This window comes from Guillardia theta (assembly GCF_000315625.1).
Source record: "Guillardia theta CCMP2712 unplaced genomic scaffold GUITHscaffold_161, whole genome shotgun sequence".
In the NCBI taxonomy this organism is placed as follows: Eukaryota; class Cryptophyceae; order Pyrenomonadales; family Geminigeraceae; genus Guillardia; species Guillardia theta.
The window spans coordinates 86684-95493 of record NW_005434514.1 but is presented as its reverse complement, the minus strand read 5'-3'; the positions used below and the strand labels follow the sequence as shown (position 1 = coordinate 95493).

The window sequence follows — 8810 nt, the reverse complement described above, 5'->3', positions numbered from 1 at the left end:
CCCCTCCTCTCCTCTCCTCTCCTCTCCTCTCCTCTCCTCTCCTCTCCTCTCCTCTCCTCTCCTCTCCTCTCCTCTCCTCTCCTCTCCTCTCCTCTTCTCTTATTCTCTCTTCCTGCCTTACTTGGCTGTCAAGTGCGGAGGAACTGTATCAACGTGCAGTAGGATGGGCACCGGTGGGTCGTTCACATTGAAATATTCTGCAATCAAGGTTTGAAATTGTCATTTTGAAATTCAGTCCGCCCCTGGATATTTCACCGTGGAATATCACGACCTGAGAAATTCCACTGGGCTCCTTCCATCTCGGCTGGAGTACGCAGGTGGGCTTCAGCTGGGGTGTGTGTTGATGTGACAGCGAGTGTCTTCCAGCTGTCTTGTACAACTTCGGCGCTCTCTTGCATGACGGGAGGAGGGACCTGCAACTTGCCAAGTGAGGGGTTCACTTCTCAGCAACTCCTCCTCTCACCGCCTGTCAGAGCCATGTACAACCTGGCGCTGCAGTATGACCCTCACAAGTCGGAGCTGCTGAACAACATGGGAAGCGTTCTGGCCCAGCTGAAAGGTGGGGGTTCAACAGTTACAGCGTGTCCTCGCTCATTGTTGGTGCCCAATCAGAGTATGAGGCTGCTGAGAGCATGTATCGTCGTGCCATGACGTCCCGCAACGCGGAAGAGAACATGGTGACAACATGCCACAACTTTGGGATCCTCCAGGTAGGAGAACGTTGGCTCTGAGTTCTTCTTCTCATCCTCCTCTACAGGCTGAGCGAGGTCGGATCGACAAGGCTGCAGGTCTGCCGAGCAGCAAGTCCCTCCCCCGCTCTGCTGACATGCCTCTAGAGCTTCTCAACAAGGCTCTCCAGCTCGACCCCTTCCACATCCCCACCTGCCTGACTGTAAAGACCCCTGCTTCCTCCTCTTCACCAGCTAAGACGATATGACTCAGTACGGGCGCCTCCTGCTCGAGACAAAGATGGATACGGATGGGTGAACCTGCTTCCCGCCCCCAACCGTTCCTCTCCGCTCCCTTGCCCCTCTGCTCTGCTCGTCTCTCCTTCCTCGTCTTCCTCCCCTCTCCTCCTCTCGCCTCGCTGCTGCTTCAGGAGATCATGCCCCTTCAGGGCCGAGCGGATGTACAAGAGAGCGTTGAGGAGGAATCCAGGGCAGATTCACGCGCTCGTTGGGTTTGCCCAGGTGGAGGGAGCTGAGAAGAGTCGGAGGGTGAGGAGGATTGCAGGTGTGCGAGGTGAAGGGAGACGTGGAGATGGCAGAGGAGTTCTATGCGAGGGCTACTGACTTCCACGAGGACAACATGGGTGAGGGCCTGTGCTGGGGGTGAGCTGGGGGTTTGTGATGACGTGTCACATGCCAGACGCGCTGATTCACAAGGGGCTCTTCCACGAGCTGAGCAGAAAGGAGGTGAGAATTCCCAGCTGAGGAGGCGCGGTGCTAAGCAGCTGCCTTCCAGATCCGGCAAGCCGATGTGCTCTACAGCAGAGCTCAGGAGCTTGATTCAGTCAGAGCAAGAGAGAGGTTGGAGGAGGAGCGAGTGAGGAGCGAGTGAAAGGGCATGCCAGGTACGACCTGCTCCTCCCTCGCCATCAGAAGATCGTCTCGCTCGCCCTCAAGTACCGGTACGATGCTGCTTTCCTGCTATTGCCCAGCTGAAAAGTTTTCTCCAGCTCAATGAAAAGTCGGGAAGAAGGACTTTCCAAGCACCAGAGCGTCGGGAGCTTCCTCGGCCGCTTCCTCCACTACCGTCCTCCTCTCCTCTCCGCATGCTTCGGCTTGGCTGCTCCAGAGTCCCGAGACTCCGAACGTGCAAGGTCCAGCTCAGGGGACAGCAGGAAGCAGCCGAATCAAGAGGAAGCGACGACTCTCGGGTCCGTCATGGCAGCGGCAGAGCGTCTCTTGGCGCGCGTCAAAGCCTTCCTGGGAACCCCCCAGGACTTCGTCAGCTCGACCCTCGAGCACGAGGAGGAGAAGGACGCGGGCGCTGCCTCAAGTGACAGACCATCGGCTGCCACCGACGTCTCGCCCAAGTTGCGGTCCTCGGAGGCGACGGTGGAGGAGCTGCGGGACGGGAGAGGTCAGGGAGGCAAGGAGGGTCCGGCGGAGATTTCAGCCCAAAGTCGATGCGAGTCAAGCCTGGACGTGCTGTACAACACTGACTTCGACGAGAGGGTCGCGCGGGTGATCTGAATCTGAAATTTTCTTCTTCTCACCCCCTCTGCCATTCTGACGAGTTGCTGCAGGCGAGGTCGTGGGATGAGATACGGGAAGTCACTAAGGTGAGTCGGCAGCTCCCGGCGTCCTTGTCCTCATAACCGAACAGGAATACTTGCGAGGCACGAAAGCCAGCGATATCAAAGGAGTACTGGAGGTAGAGAGAGCTCCTGCTCCTGCTCCTGCTCCTGCTCCTGCTCCTGCTCCTGCTCCTGCTCCTGCTCCTGCTCTTGCTGCTCCTGCTTCTACTCCTTTTTCTGCTTCTTTTCCTCCTGCTCCTGCTCCTGCTCCTGCTCCTGCTCCTGCTCCTGCTCCTGCTGTTTGTTCCTGCTTGTGCACCATAGATTTCAATCCCCTCTCTGCCCTCGTTCCGTTTGCGTTCTTCACTTCTCCTTCCCTCTCCCTCTCCCCTCCTCTCCTCTTGCCCATCTCCCCCAGATCCCTCGCACCCTCCGTCGCTCCTGACCATCGGCAGGCCTTCCGAGGAGACCCGAACATGGAGGAGGAGCTGGAAGAGCCTGACCTCCTTGCCGACGACCACGGGCAGCTGGAGGAGAACGAGCACGTGGAAGCTGTGGCTGAGCAGCAGAAGAAGTCCCGGTAGGGAGGAGGAGGAGGAGGAGGAGTGAGGGGGTTGGGGGAGGGGGAGGAGGGAGGGGGTTGGGGTTGGGGGAGGGAGGAGTGATGACGTGTAATGCAGGACGGCCGATGAGGAAGGAGGAAAGAGGCAGGAAACAAGTGAGGATCTAAAGAGAGGGAGGGAGGAAGGGAGAAGGAAGGAGGGAGGGAGAGGGTGGAGGATCGAATTGCGAATAATGTGCAGGAGCAGGTGGAGTGGAAGGGAAGACGACGGAGGAGCAGGAGGAGAAAGCCAAGTAAGGCTGCTTCATCAGCAGGCTGCCTGTTGACATGTCACCAGACCGGACGCGAACGCGGAGGACGCGAAGAGGATGGAAAAAGAAGGAACTCAAGCTGATATTCGAAACTTCACCACCAACGTTTGAGGATGAGAGAGCAAGTTTGATGTCTAACTCCTTTCCTTCTCTCCCTCTCTCCCTCTCCTCCTCCTCTCCTCCTCCTCTCCTCCTTCTCTCCTGCTCTCTTCTTATGCTTTGCCTCCCCCTCTCTCCCTGCCCCCGTTCCTCTCCCTCTCGTTCCCTCAATCCCATCCAGCTCCTCTCCCCAACTTTTGTCGTCATGTTGAATTTTCCTCTCTTCGGCTGGCAAGTAAATCTCTACCGCCCTGTCTGCTTCTCCAACCCTCTCCGCTCCTGCGTCAGCCTGCTCACGATCCTAATAGCTCTCTTCATCCTCTTCCCTTTCGTTGTGCTCCTCTTCGCTCCTCTTCCCAGCTCCTCCAGCGATCTTTGCGCCTGCTCCGAGTCAAGCCTGACAACCTCCACATCCCTCAGCTCAACCTTTTCCCAGGCTTCTGCCGTTCCTCCCGGGTTCTCTTCGTTGAGTTTGACATCCTGAAGCTCGTCAGCTCCGCCCGGCCATCCCCCCCGAACTCCCAGCTCACCTCCACCATGATCGCCGCATCCATCTTGCGGAAGTCGGACCGGGCGCCGGCAATCCCAGCCAACACCGTCGGGAGGAGCTGAGAAACGCCTGTCAACCTCAGCTGGGATAGGGGTCGGGGAGGTACCTGGCGGGTGAGGTGCGGGAAGTGAGCGAAGATGTACTTGAAGGCGTCGGCATGCAGAGAAAGTTTGCGGGTGAAGAGGAAGGTCGTGAGAGAGGCGTTGATCAGCGGCAAGGCCTTCGACCCAGCTGGGCTGTTAGGTGGGATACACCTGAGCGAGAAATGTCAAGAGAAAGCCAAGGCAAGGGCGGGAAGGAGGTTCAGGAGGAGGAGGGAGAGGAGAGGAGGGAAGGAGGAGTGGGAGGAGGAGCAAAATACCGCAGGGTGTAAAAGATGGCCCTTGTTGCCTGTTCGTGCTGTCAGCTGTCCACCCGAACAGGAAGGTCAAAGCGCTTCATACAGCTTCACGGAAGGCTGGTAAGGAGGAGGAGGAGGGCCGGGAGAGGAGCTGGAGCGTGTTGTTCAAGATTATCAAGGCCCTTGAGACGCAAGTCAGTGGAGGAGGGAGGAGACAGACGAAGTTCACGTATCAGACACGTCAGAGGACGTGGTGAAGGTTCCCGAGGGAAAGAAGTCCTTGCTGATGAGCTTGGCGACCAACAATGAGGGTGGGAGGATCGAAAAGACGAACTCACGAGATGAAAGATCTTGTCTCGTAGACCACTCTTGACCATGACAGGGTCCGAGTGACACCTTGACAAGGAGGGTCAGAAAGAAAGACGTCAAAGTGACGCGAGGTGGGGCTCACTGGTACAAAACTTCCAGTAGAGCTGCTGTGGTCTCAAGTATTTGCTGATGGTCTGAATGATGGGACAAGACCCAAAGTTTCTCCAGGCACGAAGTCAGTCGGGAGGGACAGGAGAAGGCAGAGGCAGAGTCATGGAGGAAGAGGAAAGTGGGGAAGTGATAAGGAAAGGTAGTGAGGAGGAGGAGGAGGAGGAGGAGGAGGAGGTCCGGAGAAGATTAGGGGAGAGGAGGGGGGAAAGGAGTGAGAAGAGGCGGGCAAACTGCTTTGCGCAAGAACGAGATGGGAAAGGAGAAGGTTAGAAGAAGGAGGTGAAGAGAGGAGGAAGGGGGAGGATGGAAGTAGAAGAGGAAGGGGGAGGGGGAGGATGGAAGTAGAGGAGGAGGGGGGAGGGGGAGGATGGAAGTAGAGGAGGAGGGGGAAGGGGGAGGATGGAAGTAGAGGAGGAGGGGGGAGGGGGAGGATGGATGGGGAAGAGAAACTGGTCAGAGGACTGAGGTTCTCAAGCTTACCAGCATCTCTACCATCCTCGATCGGAAATGCTCCCATTCCAGCTGATTCGGTCCTGCGCCTGCTTCCCCGCGCTTGGAGGAGAGCGCCCTGCGACTAGTCAAGCTCGCAGGAGAGGAAAGTAGAGGAGACCCACATCGTTACAGTCTTGTCCAGATACTGGAGATCTTCAGACTCCTGCAGCCAACGATTCACAGGACGGATTGAAGTGGAGGAGAGGAAGGGGAGGAGGGAGAGAGAGGAGGGAGAGAGAGTGGACTGAAGGGGAGGAGGGAAGGAGGGGAGCGAGGTAGGTAGGTCAGAGCAGAGCAAAGGGGAGGCATTCGTGAAAAGAAAACTGACAGCCTGAGATAGGGGAATGCTGAATCTTTCGCTCTTTTCTTCCTCGCTGTCCGACAAACATGTACATCAGTTGAAGAAGCTGCAACGAGGAGGATGGAGAGGGATAGACGATGGAGAGCAGGAGGGCAAGGATGAGAAGGGCAAGGGGGAGGAGGAGGAGGAGGTGGTGGTGGTGATGGCATGGAGGAGGAGGTAGAGGTGGTGGAGGAGGATGAGGTGGTGGTGAAGGAGGAGGAGAGAGGAGGAGACGTGGGTCAAGGAGGACTACGACGGAAAGAAACTACCTCTTCTCCCCAAGCTTCTGGTCAGGGCTCAGCGCATCAAAATCGATGCTCGACTCGTTGGTCGACCTGGAGACGTCGATCTCCATAGCATCGCTCGACTCCCCCTCCTCCTCCTTCTCTTCCTCTCCCCCTTTCTTGCCCCCCTGCCCTTCCTCTGCCTGTCTGCCTCCTTCGTCAAGCTCTTGCAAGGAGCGAAAGAACGGCAGCTTGCCCCGCAGCGCCGTCGACTGCAAGACCCAGGTCATGATCCTGAGGCTGACGTGCGAGCAGGAGGAAGCGACGTTCTTCATCGAGCTGATGGAAACTTCCCGCAGGATAGAAGACTCCTTGCTGAGGAGGTGAGTGAGGAGGTTGCAATACAGCAGCTCCATCTTCTCCTCCTCCTCCCCTGCCTTGACGCTACTGTGAGCCCATAAATCCTCCAGGTAGCCTGCGAGGTCGGACAGAAGCTCGTCCAGCTCACCTGGCGTTTTCAGCTTTGAAGGAGGACGTCAGCTCACCGGAGGAGGACGGAAAGGTCAGGTACCTGGAGGAGAGAGATGAACGAGAGGAGCTGTGAAACCTCGCTGCTCAACTTGACTCTCGGGGATGACACTTTTTCCTTCTCCTCTCTCTTCTCTTTCTTTTTCTCCTCCCGCTTCCTTTTCCCTTTCCCCTTCTCCTCCTCCTCTGCCACCTTGAGGAGGATGCTTTTGAACTCGGTCAGTTTCCTTCGCTTTCTCCGTTGCTCCTCAGTCAGAGCAGTCTCAAGGGAAATCTTCTTGCTCCCTCCCTCCACGATCTTGTTGCAGACCTCCTCCACGTCGCTCGGAGTTGTAAGGGGGCCGCTGCTGACCTGAGAAGAGTTTGAGACTCTGACGGGAAGGTTGACCCTCGTTGAGATCAGCAGGCCGAACAGTCGGTCGACGCAGAGGTTTCTGCTTGCTTTTGACAAGCTGCCGACTAGATCGAGTAGGGTCAACTCGCACGATCCTTGCATGTAGGAAGGCAGCAGCTGTTTCCAATCCTTGGAAGACCCGCCGATGAAGAAGGAATGTCTGCAGAGGAAGAACAGAAAGTCGTTCACTGTCGGGGCACGGGATGTGACGTTGGAAGGGAGGACAGCGATAGCTCTCAAGGCCTCCTCCAGCATCTCTCGCCTTATCTCCTCGACATCTTGGGGGGATGAAACGTGCTTGTTCGACAACTGCAGCTTCGTCGAGTCGCTGAATGAAGCGAGGGCAAGTTTGATGTAGCCGACCAGTTGAGTTGAATTCATGCCTGCGAGCAGCGACTTGGTGACTTGCGTTCGGCTCTTCTTGTCAAAGTTGGGATTCTTCTTCAACATTGTAGAAGCCAAACTGAGGCAGAAATTTCAGGAACAGCACATTACTTGAAGGAAGAACAGAACAACACTTGAAGAGAGAACAGAACAAAACTTGGAGGCGGAAGAAACAGAGATTCACTAGAAGAAAACTTTGGCGCATAGAAGTACACGTCTCACTGATAGCAAACGTCCGATGGGAGCGCAACAGAGATCTTTCTTTCCATCCATTGAGTCAAATTCTTGTTCAGCTGACACTCACGTCAGACTTGAGATACAAAAACTCATCCAACGACCTTCACCGTCGCAGCAGAACCTTTAGAACCCTCTAGAATACAGGAGATGCTGTTTGGAAAGATGAAGGGGAGCCGCTGCAAGCACCAACTCTCAGCGACAGGGAAGAAACATTCTCAGTCGCCACCTCCGATGGGAAAACTTTCCAGCACAAGGAGAGGAGCTGGAGCTTGAAGCCGATGGTCTGCTGGGAAACGCAGTGCTGCCATAGTGCACTGAACCTCTTGGAGAAAGTCGACGTCAAGTCTCCTCCCTTCTCGACCTCTCTTCCTTCACTTGCGATCGATCTCACAACCTGTACTATCACAGTCATTCCGATCATTTGCCCACGTAGCCCTGCCATTGCCTCCTTACACTACAACTCTTTTTCCTGTCCCCCTCCCCCCCCTCCCGCACCTCCTCCTCCTCCTCCTCCTCCTCCTCCTCCTCCTCCTCCTCCTCGTTCCCCACTCCTCTTCGTCCTTCCTGCCGCTCTTGCCGACTCCGTCTGGCACTTGACCCGTCTTCTACTCCAATCAGATCCACTAACAAAACCGCCAGTACTTTGTCCTCCCCCACCTCCCTCCGTTTCCCCCTCCTTCCTATCCTTATCTTCCCATTCTCCTCCTCCTCTGCCATTCCCCACTACTGACCTGTTCCCATATCGGATGCAGGGACGAGTCAGCAGACTTGGCCTGGTTGAGGATGGGAGCGGCGGCAACGATGCTCTTCTCTGCATGGAGGATCCCGCCTCCCCCGAAGCCCTCGAGGCTCTTCAGCTGCTTCTTGAGCTCGTCATTTTCAAGTCCGTGCCGCTCTAGCGCGATGATGAGGAGAAGGAGAGGAACGTCGAGGTCGATCTGTGGGCAGGAAAGATGTCATGGAAAGTCCATCGAGGAAAGAGCAAGGAGCAAGGTTGAAACATGAGATGTATCAACATGTGACATGATTTGAGACGTAGCAATGAACAACAATCAGTCAGAAGTATCAAACAATGACAATCATGCACAATATCAACCAATGACATGATCGCAAGGTTGAGCATTCCAAATCTTCGGCGTCAAATCGCAAAAAGAAATCACCTTTGTGCTCAACTGGGATACCCCTTTGCAGATGCTCGGGAGGAGGCTGAGGAATGAAATCAACGATGACATGCTGTAAAGTAGACTACAAACTTCTTCCGGAAGTGTTTCTTGTCCAACGACGGCAGAATTTTATCAATCGTTCCCAGAGCAGCAAGTGATATTGGCCTGCAGAAACGAGTGAGCACACAAGGAAATCCTTTGATATTCCAACTTGTTCCATCCTATTAGAGGAACTGATTGCAGGATCTCCAGCAGGGATTTGGAAGCTTGTTCACAAGTGAGCATAAATGCGATTATTATAGGCAAAAGATTTCACACACCGATTGCATTTAAATCTTCTTTGAAACAATCATCCCAGCAATTGCATAACACCAAAACTGTTTGTTGTCAGTAAGAAAAGAAAACGGAATCGAGGAGACGAGAAGAGAAGAGAAGAGAAGAGAAGAGAAGAGAAGAGAAGA

The 8810-nt window shown here is 55.2% G+C and overlaps 2 protein-coding genes across 2 annotated transcripts in view; one reads left to right on the top strand and one right to left on the bottom strand.

Moving 5' to 3' along the window:
• The window catches only part of GUITHDRAFT_119876 (hypothetical protein), a gene marked incomplete at both ends in the record, with an annotated part of 5998 nt that extends 2772 nt beyond the window's left edge, over positions 1–3226 (top strand). The window contains 20 exons of the mRNA XM_005820873.1: positions 134–173; positions 236–317; positions 367–427; positions 474–559; positions 613–710; positions 758–788; positions 837–892; positions 943–983; positions 1100–1190; positions 1234–1312; positions 1369–1415; positions 1465–1529; positions 1574–1630; positions 1679–2189; positions 2252–2287; positions 2332–2370; positions 2698–2822; positions 2923–2960; positions 3052–3097; positions 3142–3226. Of these exons, the coding sequence (XP_005820930.1) occupies positions 134–173; positions 236–317; positions 367–427; positions 474–559; positions 613–710; positions 758–788; positions 837–892; positions 943–983; positions 1100–1190; positions 1234–1312; positions 1369–1415; positions 1465–1529; positions 1574–1630; positions 1679–2189; positions 2252–2287; positions 2332–2370; positions 2698–2822; positions 2923–2960; positions 3052–3097; positions 3142–3226 (1714 nt within the window). The remainder of the gene's footprint in view (positions 1–133; positions 174–235; positions 318–366; positions 428–473; positions 560–612; positions 711–757; positions 789–836; positions 893–942; positions 984–1099; positions 1191–1233; positions 1313–1368; positions 1416–1464; positions 1530–1573; positions 1631–1678; positions 2190–2251; positions 2288–2331; positions 2371–2697; positions 2823–2922; positions 2961–3051; positions 3098–3141) is intronic.
• Positions 3227–3457: 231 nt separating this feature from the next.
• The window catches only part of GUITHDRAFT_119875 (hypothetical protein), a gene marked incomplete at both ends in the record, with an annotated part of 7064 nt that continues 1711 nt past the window's right edge, over positions 3458–8810 (bottom strand). Inside the window, 13 exons of the mRNA XM_005820872.1 lie at positions 3458–3694; positions 3745–3822; positions 3871–4018; positions 4443–4500; positions 4556–4607; positions 5065–5152; positions 5207–5239; positions 5689–6164; positions 6215–7028; positions 7172–7242; positions 7294–7362; positions 7413–7580; positions 7918–8124. Of these exons, the coding sequence (XP_005820929.1) occupies positions 3458–3694; positions 3745–3822; positions 3871–4018; positions 4443–4500; positions 4556–4607; positions 5065–5152; positions 5207–5239; positions 5689–6164; positions 6215–7028; positions 7172–7242; positions 7294–7362; positions 7413–7580; positions 7918–8124 (2499 nt within the window). The remainder of the gene's footprint in view (positions 3695–3744; positions 3823–3870; positions 4019–4442; positions 4501–4555; positions 4608–5064; positions 5153–5206; positions 5240–5688; positions 6165–6214; positions 7029–7171; positions 7243–7293; positions 7363–7412; positions 7581–7917; positions 8125–8810) is intronic.